Source organism: Pongo pygmaeus, chromosome 3, assembly GCF_028885625.2.
Source record: "Pongo pygmaeus isolate AG05252 chromosome 3, NHGRI_mPonPyg2-v2.0_pri, whole genome shotgun sequence".
Classification (NCBI taxonomy): Eukaryota; Metazoa; Chordata; class Mammalia; order Primates; family Hominidae; genus Pongo; species Pongo pygmaeus.
Window position 1 is genome coordinate 38,161,459 of NC_072376.2, and position 13,985 is coordinate 38,175,443.

General features: G+C 39.1%; 1 protein-coding gene across 4 annotated transcripts; it reads right to left on the bottom strand.

Annotated features, from left to right (window-relative positions):
- Positions 1–920: 920 nt before the first annotated feature.
- On the bottom strand, positions 921–11,862 carry TLR10 (toll like receptor 10). 4 transcript variants are annotated; one of them, XM_054486310.1, is made up of 4 exons: positions 11,805–11,855; positions 5,009–5,325; positions 4,674–4,862; positions 921–4,548 (listed from the first exon to the last, which is right to left on the bottom strand). In XM_054486310.1, exon 4 carries the CDS (start codon positions 4,484–4,486, stop codon positions 2,051–2,053), a length of 2,436 nt encoding a protein of 811 aa, XP_054342285.1. In that variant the 5' UTR covers positions 4,487–4,548; positions 4,674–4,862; positions 5,009–5,325; positions 11,805–11,855; the 3' UTR covers positions 921–2,050. The 4 variants fall into 4 exon arrangements, with proteins under 4 accessions (XP_054342285.1, XP_054342287.1, XP_054342286.1 ...); XM_054486312.1 differs by lacking the exon at positions 5,009–5,325 and having other exon boundaries at positions 11,805–11,862; XM_054486311.1 differs by having other exon boundaries at positions 4,674–5,325.
- Between the last annotated feature and the right edge of the window lie 2,123 nt (positions 11,863–13,985).

The following is a 13,985-nucleotide window of genomic DNA, read 5'->3' on the forward strand; positions in this document are numbered from 1 at the left end:
GCTCTTCCTGAACTTCTCAGAATACACCTTTAAATTCCACCATCTATCCTTAAGCCAGCTGAGTTCCCACTAAGCTCCTCTAGCCAACCCAACATCCATTCCGTAAACATTAATTGAGCACCGGTTCTGAACCAGGGACTGCTGCAGACACAAGGGCAGATGTAAGTCTGTCTTAGCCTTTGAGGAGTTCACAGTCTAGTGGGAAATTGAAACTTTAAAAATGTACATAATTAGGTTGATGATAGAAATATGTCCAAAGTGTGGAAGAGAATCAAGAAGCATCATGCTTATGGGAAAGAGCGAGGAAGATTTCAAAGAAGAGTCGATATGTGGATTGTGTCCTGAGAGAACTGTAAGATTTCCTGAACAAACCCAAGTAGGGAAGGCATTACAGCAGGCATGATGTGAAATCTGGGCTCTGGAGCCATGAAAGAACACTGGCAGTTCTGGGGAAGGGCCAGTAGCTCCATAGGGCCCAATGATAGGATGCAAGGAGGGGCTGGGTGTGGTGGCTCACACCTGTAATCCCAGCACTTCGGGAGTCCAAGACAGGAGGATCATTTGAGGCCAGGAGCTCAATACTGCAGTGAGCTATGATCACACCACTGCATTCCAGCCTGGGCGACAGAGCAAGAGCTAGTCTCTAAAACTTAAAAATAAAGAAGATGCAAAGAGATAAAAGGAGATTGCTGTCAGATCTTAAAGGAGCATGACATTCTCTCCCTGAGTCATATGTTTAAGCCACAAAATTTTTTCCTAACCAGAGAAGTGACATGATGTTTGTTTTTGAAATATAATTTTGCAAAATTATAATTTTTGAAATATAATTATTTCAAAATAATTATATTTTGTGCTTTTCTTCCTGTGACCTGTGAGACCAGAAAGAAGAATCAAGCCAAATGAGTAGGATGTGTAGGCTTTAAAAACTATCTTTATTTTTTTTCCTACTTATAAAAGAAATACAGATTCATTCTAAACAATTCAAACATTATAGAAATACACAACATAGAAATCAAATACTCCGTGTAATCCAACCTCCCAGACCCAAACCACTGTTACTACATCTGGTATAGATTTCTTTACACTTTTATTTCAATGCCATTTCAATGGCAAAAACCACAATTAGTTTTGCACCAACCTAATAGTTTATAACATATTAATATGTTTTTTCCATACCAGGAAACAACATACCAGGAAACAACATAGATGTTTTCCATACCAGGAAACAACATAGAGAATAAAATGACTTTTATTCTCTCATTCCTTCTATTGCAATTCTCAAGAACAGCCCTGGATGGGGCACTTTGATTATCCCGTCTATATTCCCCAAAGTCATTTGAGGTCTAGGCTGTCTCTGCAGTCTTCCTCCATGGCCAAACATGGTATACAGCTACCTCATTCTTTTTAGTGGCATGTAATATTATATTGCATTAATGTACTATAATTTATTGAATTAGACCTTATTTTGTGGCCATGAGGATGTTTTCCATTTTTCTTTCTTTTTCTTTCTTTCTTTCTTTTTTTTTTTTTTTTTTTTGAGATGGAGTCTTGCTCTGTCACCAGGCTGGAGTGCAGTGGCTCGATCTCAGCTCACTGCAACTGCCACCTCCCGAGTTCAAGCAATTCTCCTGCCTCAGCCTCCCAAGTAGCTGGGACTACAGGCGTGCACCACCACACCCAGCTAATTTTTGTATTTTTAGTAGAGACGGGGTTTCACCATGTTGGCCAGGATGGTCTCCATCTCTTGACCTCATGGTTCACCCGCCTTGGCCTCCCACAGTGCTGGGATTACAAGCGTGAGCCACTGCACCTGGCTACATTTTTCATGATTATAAACAATCCTGGAGTGAACACTTTTTTCCATAAGCCCTTATAAACTTGTGAAGGTGTTTCTATAGGATACATTCTTAGAAATCCTTCCAGAAACTGATATGAAGGGAATAACTATTTTTTATTTTAATAAATATTGTCAAATTGCCATCATAAAGGTTGTATCAATGTACACCCCAACAGTGTATGTGGTCCCCAACTTCCCAAGGACTGTGGGATTTTATAGGCAGTCTGTTCTCATCAGAGAGATTGTAGAACCTCGAGACTCTTCATTTAACTCTGTGAATGTCTGCAGTTCATACATTTCTCTGGTGGCTGATACATTAACATTAATAGCAGCTCGAAGGTTTGCCCAGAAAAGCCCACATTTACGCCTATCCTTGGGCCATTCCAAGTATGCTTTTTTTTCCAGGAGAGCTTTCAGTTTATGATACCTGGTGGGAATGCAGTAGAATGGAATGGGTTCCAGTAAGATAAGAATTATATGATCAGAATTTTCATGGAAGAGATTGTGGTGGGCAAAGTAGAATTCATAATGGCACCACTCATTCTGGACAAAGTTGGGAGACAAAACAAAGATGGACTTATAGCTTTTCTCAATGAAGCTTACAATATTTTCACTAATGCTCTTGCCAGGGTCAAAGTAGCTTTCATAAAGGCAAATCGAGATAGAACCATCTTCTTTCTCTAGATTGGGGATCAATTCATTCTTCACCCACAGAGAATCATGTTCACTGTATGAAATAAATGCGTGGAATCGGACACTTCTCTTGAGTTGTTCTTGGGTTGTTTTCCTAACCGTGTGCCATGTTTGTGTGCATTGACCTAGCATCCTGAGATACCAGGGCAGATCAAAGTGGAGACAGCAGAAGGCCACAGCCAACCCTGGAACTAGCATGATAACCACAATGGTGACAATCAACAGAGCTGTGTTGCAAGATAATTCGGGGAGATGCACGTCTTTTAGCCGAGTTCCCCTTAGGTTTAAAGGGTATTCACAGGTGTATGAATCTGACCATCCAACCATCATGACCTCTGAATATGTTTCAAGCTGAATGAAATTTTTTAATTCACAGGTACACCGGAATGGATTTCTTCCCGCATTTAGAGTCTTAACTTCCTGGCAGCTCTGAACAAAATCCAGAGATGGGCTGAGAATTAAGTTCATTTCAATGTTCAGAATTGAAAGTCTACTGAAATGACTGCACCCAGGGAGATCAGTTAGAAAATTAAATGCAATATTTAGCTCTCGTAAGGCCATCAGATGAATAGTCTCTTTAGGTACAGTTTGGATTTGGTTATTATTTAGGTCAAGTATTTGAATACTTTTGGGCAAGCACCTAAAGACAGAATCAGACAATTTATTGTATGACAGATTCATGTTGACCACAGTTTCTGGCCATGAGCAATTTCCATCATTTTTATGTTGTAATAGATTTTGACTCAGATCCAAGTGTTCCAAGGGTGTGTTGTTAGCAAAGCAACTCACTAAAGAAAGTGTCTCCAGTTTATTACCATTCAAAATGAGAGTTTTCAAGTGAGGCAGTTGGATAGTTCTTTTAAACAACTCGTCTGTTAAGATATTATTGGCAAAATTTAAATATTGGAATTTTGTAGGATAATTAGGGAAAAGCATGTGTGGCATTCGTGCATTTGATATTGTCAGGTTTTCTATGTCCATTTTGGTCAAAAGCAAATAGATTTTATCTTGTTGAATGTAAAACACTCTGAAATGTACGTGCTCCAATTTTATAGTTCTCATTACAGTATTTGAGTAGTCAAATGAACTGTGGTCAAGATAAGCCTTACCACCAAAAGTCACATTTCGGATCTGAAAGTGTTCCACTGATGTATGCCAAACAAATTGTAAGATAAGGAAAAGGTCGTCCCAGAGTAAATCAACTTTATTAAGTAACAGAACCGATGTCTTAGCATTTTCTAAACTAAGATTTCGTTGCATTTCATAACTTACAAATTGGCTTTTGCCATCTATATTTGTCATTTCTAATATTTTTGAAGTCTTGATTCCATCATGCAAAAGAACCCAGAAATTTGTGTCCATTGGTAAAACAATGTGCAGTTTTGTTGTGTTTAAGATGGGCAGGCTACCTTCTTCATAATGAGAAAGAGTTCTGAATCCTAAGAAGACAGTATTTAGATGCAGATGAGCAATTTTCTGGAAATCTGATTTTTGTATTTTTGCCCCACTCAAACCTAGGATTTCCAGGTGTGACATGTTGCCAGCTTCCTCACAGATAGGCATCGTGTCAAAGTCATTAAAAGAAAGATCTAAATACCTGAGACCTGCCAGCAAATACCAAGTTACACTCTTCAGTCTGTTATTAGACAAATCTAAATATCTTAACTCCTTGTTGAATTCAAAGGTTTTGAAATCCAGCTGTTGAATTCTGTTATGGCATAGAATCAAAACTTTCAGTTTGGAGACAGAATGAAAATCTGAACTCTGGAGTTGAAAAAGGAGGTTATAGGATAAATCCAGTGTTGTTGTGGCTGGGGTCAAGTCTGCAGGAACCTTTCTTAGAGACATGTTGGAGCAGTTAGCCATCAGTTCTCTTTCTTCTGGCAGCTCTGGAGCATCACCTTCTAGTGTCATAACAATACTACAAAATATGTAAATGTTTCTGATGAGTCTCATTGTATTTCCAAGGATTTTACCACTGATTTCCTCATACAAATGATGAAGATGAGCTCAAAACCCTAAAAAAAATATATAATGTTAGGTTTTTATTTGGTTTGTTAAATCCTGTAGGATTTTTATTTGTGAAAAAAAAAAATGCCAACATCTGACTATATTCGTCAAGAGGTTGGAATAAGGTCCCAACCTGTATGTTGGGTCTTCGACTTGATCTCAGAGCATTGGCTGAGAAGTCTCCAAGCTGGCTACTGTGCCATGTCTCCACTGTTGAGGCAAGTCAGGATTCTCAGAGAGGAGAAGCATAATGGCCCTTTGGTTTAAGAACTGCATTGTCAGGTCAGACTCAACACCCTCTCTCACATCTCGTTTTGATAGCCTGAAGATTTCAAGAAAATTGAAAGTAATTTGTTTTATTACCAGACATTGTGAGCCTTTGACTTGATATCAAGGAGTTACCCCTCAATTTTTGTATTTGTGGATATAGAAAGTCCCTGGAGCCAATATCTGACTTTCAACACTTACCTTACAGATGGAAGTTTCAAAACAGGAAACAAATAGAATTATTCCTGTCCTTCTGCCTCTATATGTCTTCAGGTTGGTGGCAAAAGCAATCTGGATAACCGCCAAATAATAGTATTAATGTTGAAAAACAATTTCCAGGTGTGACATGTTGCCAGCTTCTCCACAGATAGGCATGGTGTCAGTCATTAAAAGAAAGATCTAAATGTCTGAAACCTGCCAGTGAATACCAAGCTACAATCTTCAGTCTGTTGTTAGACAACTATAAATGTCTCAACTTCTTGTTGAATTCAAAGGTCTTGATATTCAGCTATTGAATTCTGTTATGGCATAGAATCAAAGCTTTCAGGTTAGATTTCAATGTGCCAAGATACATACTAATTGCTTCATGTATATTATCTCATTTATTTATCACCATACACTGTGAGGGAAGTACTACTATTCCCATTTGATAGATGAGGAAATTGAAGGATATAGAATTCTGAGGACTTTGGGAGACGTGCCAGGCTTCACGTGGTTGGATTAGATGTAAAACAGAGGTAGTTGGAGTACTAAGATTTTACAAATTCATTATTCAAGATATTTATTAAGTACCTATTCTGCCAGAAACTTTTCTAGGCACTGGGGAAGTAGCAGTGAACAGAACAGATTTCTGTTTCTACATAGCTTATATTCTAGAGAGAGGGTAAGAAAAGAGAGACTGCAAACAAAACAATACTTTATATGTTATGAGTCACAATTCCACATGCCTGGGGAGGCCTCACAATCATGGTGGAAGGCGAATGAGGAGCAAAGTCATGTCTTATGTGGCAGCAGGCAAGAGAGCGTGTGCAAGGAAACTCCCCTTTATAAAACCACCAGATCTCATGAGACTTATTCACTATCATGAGAACAGCATGGGAAAGACCCGCCCCCATGATTCAATTACTTCCCACCAGGTCCCTCCCACAACATGTGGGAATTATGGGAACTACAGTTCAAGATGAGATTTGGGTGGGGACCAATATCAGGCAGTGATATTGTCTTGAAGGAAAAATAACTAAGATAAGGGAAACAGAGAGAGACTGGGGAGTGATTTTCTTTTTTATAGAATGATCAAAAAAGGCCTCCCTGATAGTGATCTTCATGCAGAAATCTAAAGGGCGTGAAGAAGCAAGACACTTGTTGTCTGGGGAAAGAGTATTTTGGAGAGAGAGAGGACAGCAAGTACAAATTTAAAGATCCTGATGTGCTTGGAAAATGTGAGGAAGACCTGGAGTGGAGTTAGGGGACGGAATCAGAGAAGAGGTCGGATCTTATAAGAACTTGGCAATTTTCCTCTGACTGAAATAAGAAACCAGCAGAAGATTTAGAGTCCAGGAGTGGCAGGTTCTGACATACATTTTAACGATTCCTCTGTTTGAGGCAACCTATAGAATGGGAGAAAATTTTTGCAATCTATCCATCTGACAAAGGGCTAATACCCAGAATCTATAAAGAACTTAAAAAAATTTACAAGAAAAAAACAACCCCATCGAAAAGCGGGTGAAGGATATGAACAGGCACTTCTCAAAAGAAGACATTTATGCAGCCAACAAACATATGAAAAAAAGCTCATCATCACTGGTCATTAGAGAAATGCAAATCAAAACCACAATGAGATACCATCTCATGCCTATTAGAATGGTGATCATTAAAAAGTCAGGAGACAACAGGTGCTGGAGAGGGTGCAGAGAAATAGGAAAGCTTTTACACTGTTGGTGGGAGTGTAAATTAGTTCAACCATTGTGGAAGACAATGTGGTGATTCCTCAAGGATCTAGAACTAGAAATACTATTTGACCCAGCAATGCCATTACTGGGTATCTATCCAAAGGATTATAAATCTACTATAAAGACACATGCACACACATGTTTATTGCAGCAGTATTCACAACAGCAAAGACTTGGAACCAACCCAAATGTCCATTAATGATAGACTGGATAAAGAAAATATGGCACATATACACCATGGAATACTATGCAGCCATAAAAAAGAATGAGTTCATGTCCTTTGCAGGGACATGGATGAATCTGGAAACCATCATTTTCAGCAAACTAACACAAGAACAGAAAACCAAGCACCACATGTTCTCACTCATAACTGGGAGTTGAACAATGAGAACACACTGACACGCACCAGGGCCTGTCAGAGGGCAGGGGTCTAGGGGAGGAATAGCATGAGGAGAAATACGTAATGTAGACGATGGGTTGATGAGTGCAGCAAACTACCATGGCATGTGTATACCTATGTAACAAAACTGCACGTTCTGCACATGTACCCCAGAACTTAAAGTATAAAATAAATAAATAAATAAATAAATAAATAAATAAATAAAAAGATTCCTCTGTTTGTTGGGTGGAAATGACTGGGAGCCACAAGGCTAGCAGGGAAGACTCCTTGGGACACTATAGAGTAACCTGTGCCAGAAAGAATGTATCAGTGGAAGTGGAGAGAAGTGGTTAGATTCTAATTTCAAATTAGTAAACAATTTAACTCTACATGTCTCCACACCAGGCACTCTGAAGGCACCAAGGGCAGGTGATAAGTTAGTGGGGGAGTTTTTCTGTTTCCATTTGTATGCGTCCGTTACACATTGACCCTCAACCTCCCTCAGACAGGTCACTCCCATAGACAAGCAGAGGGAGCAAAAGATATGCTCAAAAGAAAGAGGATGGGGTAGAGAGACTTCTCTGTGTATGTCATGCTTCCATCATTCTGAAAGGCTGGATGGGAGGTGGGGTAGGCGGTGGGCATGCCCACCCACAGGAATGCACACAAGCATGGTGGGGTAACAAAGGTGGGGCAGAATCAAAACATAAGGCCACTTAGAATGTTACCTCTCTCTCATCTGTATTTCTCTTTCTCTAGAACCTTCCCAAGTCTAGTATTTTTCTTGAAGTGAAGAAATTCCAGAAAACCTATGGAGAGTAGGGAGTGAGAGGGCCACTCCCAGGTTTTCCATTAGTTGCTGATACTAGTAAAGGAGAGGGAGCATCTTATCTCTGATCTTGGGAACACATATGATCATAGTTTCTTTGTGTGAACTCCCTTATATTGTAAACTTGGAGGACTCTTTTGTAAAAATATTAATTATCCACATTGATCATATAATTTTTATATTTTGTAAACTATCGTTTCTGGTAAGTGTTCTCAAATATCTTGGAGAAAAAGCAATCATTTTGGTAAGGTCACCACATTTAGATGATTTCTCAAAACACCAACTTTTAAAAACATGGTCAAATGACTTAAGATGCCTCTGGCCGTATTTTTCTTTGCTGACATTTCAGTGACTCCCTAGAGTGTAATATATACTAAAATATTATACTGCATTAATATGTAAATATAACACAGTGTAATTATCAGAAAAAGCAGGTGAATATTCTATTTAACTAACTTAGTTCCTGCTGGATTTTTGAACTGTTGTATATTTAAGAGTAAGTTTTCTACATCTACTTTTAAATATTTCTAATAGAAAATCAGTTTACAACTGTGGCCTGGAAATGTAATTACTACTCAAGTTATTGTGTTCATAGTATCTAATGTATAATGATAAACTTTATATTTTCTTTCAGTTTTCTTAAAACTATACATTAAAATTCAGAATATCTTAATTTCCATGCCACTAGATGCAGAAAATAATTTTCCATGAATTCATGATCTCTTCCGAATGACCTCTTAGTAAATAAACTTTCATTCATTTGTTTATCAACTGTCCCCTCTCCGTTCATTCCCATGATAGCTGTCTGTCTTGTTCACTTCTGTATCCTCAGCATGTAGCATAGTGCTTGACACATGGTGCCTGCTCATTACTGCTTGTTGAATGCACATATGAATGAATGAATTCTTGTATGTATGAATTTCAACGTTTTAATCCTTAGCACAACATGATGCATAATATGCTCTCATAAATATGTGTTGAATGAATGAATTTATGTTGTGAATTCCTGATACAGTGCAGGGCATGATGGTTGAAGAATGAGTTTGGTGGGCCAGGCATGGTGGCTCAGGCCTGTAATCCCAGCACTTTGGGAAGCTGAGGCAGGTGGATCACAAAGTGAGGAAATCAAGACCATCCTGGCTAACATGGTGAAACCCTGTCTCTACTAAAAAAAATACAAAAAATTAGCCAAGTGTGGTGGCTTGCGCCTGTAGTCCCAGCTACTTGGGAGGCTGAGGCAGGAGAATCACTTGAACCCAAGAGGTGGAGGTTGCAGTGAGCTGAGATGCCACCACTGCACTCCAGCCTGGGCAACAGAGCAAGACTCAGTCTCAAGAAAAGTTTGGTTTTAGGGATTGATGGATCTGTGTTCAAGTCCAATGTTAACCATTCATCCATTCATTAGCTATATACTTGGACCATTTATTTAATCTCTGAAAGATCTGGTTTTGTCATCTGTAAAATGGAGCTTGTGAAGAGGCAGAAGACAATGTATGTAAGTCACTTAGAACCATGCCTAGCATATCACACTTAATAAATGGTGGCAGTTATCAGGTCAAGACTCGGGTGAAGCAAGGAAGGTATAAATGTTAAGGGGATCCCAAGGAACTCAGTAATCAAGATAATGTTTACATGAAATATTTTTAAAAATGAAAATTAATGCAAAAATCTATGTTGAACAAAATATCGAAATTTTTCATAAAGACAGGATCAGTATTACTGATTGCTTCTTTTGCCTCAGGCTCTATTATGGCTTGATAGGACCCTGGCAGTTATAATCATTAGGTTAACAAAGGTGCTTTTAACATTATCATCTCATAGAGTGCTTAATTTGTAGCAATTGACTTTAAGCTTCTAGGTCTTAGAGCCATGGCCCCTTAAGAATGCAGCAGAATCTAACCCAGTTGCTTTAGCTGGAACTCTCTGGGCTGAGAAGTCAGAGTTTCTATCTCTTACCCACTTCTTCCCCCTGCCCAGTACCACACTCTTATCTGGGTCTATAATGGGAGAGGAACTCTTTTTGAACTTCTCTTAATATAATAATAGTAAAGGTCCTATCTCTCAGGCAATACTTATGCATTACGACATTTTATAAAAACAACTTTTATATAGAGACAGGGTCTCACTATGTTGCCAAGGCTGCTCTTAAACTCCTGGCCTCCAGCAATCTTCCCACCTCAGCCTCCCAAATGGGTGGGATTAGGTGTGTGAGACACTGTGCCTGGCCTCATTAAAGCAATTTTAAAAGTAGGACATACACTTTTTTTTTTTTTTTTGAGATGGAGTCTCACTCTGTTGCCCAGGATGGAGTAAAGTGGTATGATCTCAGCTCACTGCAAGCTCCACCTCCCAGATTCAAGCGATTCTCCTGCCGCAGCCTCCTGAGTAGCTGGGATTACAGGCACCTGCCATCACGCCCAGCTAATTTTTGTATTTTTAGTAGAGATGGGGTTTCACCATGTTGGTGATGTATTCTATAAATAGTATATATATGTTAATATCATATCCCTACTACTATGTTAAAAACAGGTAAAAAACAGAGAATGACCTTCCTTAATACATCTTTAATATCTTATAATTTAAAAATCCAAGTCAAAAGACATCATCAAATGACAACTAGTGTTTTACCAAAGAATATTTAATCATCTAATTTATCTTTTCCCAATGATATAAAGAAATAGAAAAGAGATTAAGAACCTATTGAATGTTGAATGATCTTTGTAACATAAGAGTAAGAATGACTTCTTTTTAGTATTTCCTATGTGTCTGACATGGAGCTAAGTGTTTTCTGTCCATTGCCTTGTTTAATCCCTCAACAACTCAACAAAATGGCGGTCATTATTATTCATATTTTACAGATGGAGGAGCTAAAGCCCAGAGGTAAAGTAACTTGCCCAAGATGACCAACTGAAGAAGCAAATTTGAACCCAGACCTGTTTGGTTCCTTCTAGATGGTAGCTAAACCCAAATGCAAGGCACCTCAAACCTTGAAATGAGGTAGCTTAGGATATAATCACATCCTAAGGACCGAATCACCGAGGTTGAATCCATTGATCTGACCAGCTGCCATGGCAGCCACTTCCTCCTTTTTCACCCCATGTCCCTCTCTATGAAGCTTTATGCAGCTGCTGTGGGACACTCTGCTAGGTGCCACAAAATTCAAGAGACTTTGCCTACATGTATATACATTCTTAGGGAAGCTATAAGTTCACAAGAATTGAAATAAAACTCGAAGTGCCTGCTATTCCTAATTAATAGTTCAATGTAGGTGGTCTGGGAGAAAGCTCATCAAGAAACCAAATGCTACAGGTTGTTAACCATCCTCTTCTTTACAGCAACCACATATGGCCCTCTTTGTCCACTTCTGAAGGAAACGGAATAAGAACTGCATTGTACAAGATCCATCAGATCTGCCCCTACTTTTAAACAGGTAACACAAATGCAGAACTTTTCAACGGGGTAAAGGAGCAACAAATATGCCTTAAATGGCCAAAGGTTTCATCCCGCAGAGGTTAACATACACCATGGGGAAATAAGAGCTAGAAAAAACTTGCCACAATGCATGGGACCCGTTCAGTCTGAATAGAAGAGCTGACCAGGTTTGATTCGCAATCAGTGAAAAGAAACCCACGCTCTCAAACATCTGCAAGAAATTCCTCAGATCAATAGCCCCAAGGTCACTAATCATTAATCTAGACAAAATAGTAAATACTAAAAATCTAAATAACCCTACTTCCCTCCCCTCAATATTAGCTGAAATTATCTCCTCTTTAGAAAAGACCCATGCAGCCCTTATATCTTTTTAATGAGAGTTACAACAAACAAAGCTAAGGTTCTTACCCCACGACTTGCACTCTCTCAGCAGAGCTGCAGGTGTGTGGATGATTCGTTGACAGGGTCAGAATTGGCTGCAGAAGCGAATTGAATCAAGTTTTTCTGTAAAGCTTAAACCCCATCCGCCCTCTTCTGCATGCTAGTGGTATTGCATGTTACATATATTCATTATAATCTTAGCACTTTTTAAAATTGTGGTAAAATACACATAACATAGAAGTTATCATGTTCACCATCTTTCTATTTTTATTTTTTATTTTTACTTTTTTGAGATAGGGTCTCACTTTGTCACCCAGGCTGGAGAGCAGTGGCGTGATCACTGCTCACTGCAGCCTTGACCTCTTACGCTCAAGCCGTTCTCCTCAGTCCCACAAATGGCTGGGACTACAGGCGCTCACCAACTGGCCTGGCTAAGTTTTTTGTATTTTTTGTAGAGACGGAGTTTCGCCAGTTGCCCAGGCTGATCCGAACTCCTGAGCTCAAGTGATCTGCCTGTCTCAGCCTCCCAAAGTGCTAGGATTACAGTGTGAACCACCGTGCCCGACCTTAAGCATTTTTAAAAGTACAATTTAGTGGCTTTAATCAAGTACATTCACACTGTTGTGCAACCACCACCACTGCCCATCTCCAGAAATTTTTCATCATCCCAAACTGAAATTCTATGCCATTAAACAATCATTTCCCATTTTCCCCTCCCCTCAGACCCTGGAAACTATAATTCTATTTTCTGTCTGTGTGAATTTGACTACTCTAGGTACCTCATGTCCGTGGAATTATATCATATTTGGTTTTTTGTGACTGGCTTATTTCATTGAGCATAATGTCTTCAAGGTTCATCCATATCATTTCTATTATTCTTACATAGAATAATAGAATCTTTCCTTCCTTTTTTAAGGCTGAATACTATTCTGTTGTATGTATGTCTCACATTTTGTTCATTCATTCATCCATCAATGGACATTTGGGTGGTTTTCACCTTTTGGCTCTTGTGAATAATGCTGCTAGGAACGTGGTGCACAAATATCTATTTAAGTTGGTACTTAACATTCTTTTGAGTCTATACCTAGAAGTGGAACTCATGGATCATATGACCATTCTGTTTAATTTTTTGCAGAACCACCATACTGGTTTTCCACAGCAGCTTAGAGCACTTTGATGATGCTTTTCTTCAAGGTGCAGGTCGGTTATCCCTTTCATCAGTTGGGTGGGGCAGTCATGTGATGACGGGCAGGAGTAGGAATGGTGACTCCATAATTTCAGCAATCAGGCAGGAAGAGGGTAGAAAGCAGTTATCTAGAGCAGGGGTCCCCAACCCCTGGGCCACAGACAGGTACCAGTTCATGGCCTGTTAGGAACCGAGCCACATAGCAGGAGGTGAGTGGTGGGTAAGCAAATGAAGCTTCATCTGTATTTACAGCTGCTCCCCACCACTTGCATTACCACCTAAGCTCCACCTCCTGTCATATCAGTGGCAGCATTAGATTTTCATAGGAGCGCGGACCCTACTGTGAGATGCATATGGGAGGGATCTAGGTTGCGTGTTCCTTATGAGAATCTAATGTGTGATGATGTGTCACTGCTTCCCATCATGTCAGATGGGACCATCTAGTTGCAGGAAAACAGGCTCAGGGCTTCCACTGATTCTACATTATGGTGAGTTGTATAATTATTTTATTATATATTACAACGTCATAATAATAGAAATAAAGTGTACAATAAATGTAATGTGCTTGAATCATCCTGAAACCATCTCTCCCCAATCTCCAAACCCGGTCTGTGGAAAAACTGTCTTCCATGAAATTGGTCCTGGTGCCAAAAAGATTGGAGACCTCTGATCTAGAGGGCTTGTCTTGAAGTGAAGTGATAAAACAAGCATGGTATTTTTTAAAATGTAGATTGCAAAGTACAGATCAATTTTTAAAGCAACATTTTTGAGGTTTTTTTCATACTTGACTTAAGATTTAGGTGACTGCTGGAGATCACGAGTAAAGAAGAAAATTTCCAGATGGATTTGTCCACAGGAGGAATGATCAATTTAAACATGAATGATTATAATAGATTTATGTCTTATAAAACTGGGGAGTGGGTGGGTTCTTAAAATACATTTTTTAACTATCATATTGGGGTTTTTAAATTTAAAATGTAGTCCATGTATTTCCACATATATTGCAGGGGAAAATCACACAA

Coding starts and splice junctions, on each gene's coding strand:
- TLR10 (XM_054486312.1), bottom strand. CDS start 4,486: ATGAGACTCATCAGAAACATTTACATATTTTGTAGTATTGTTATGACA.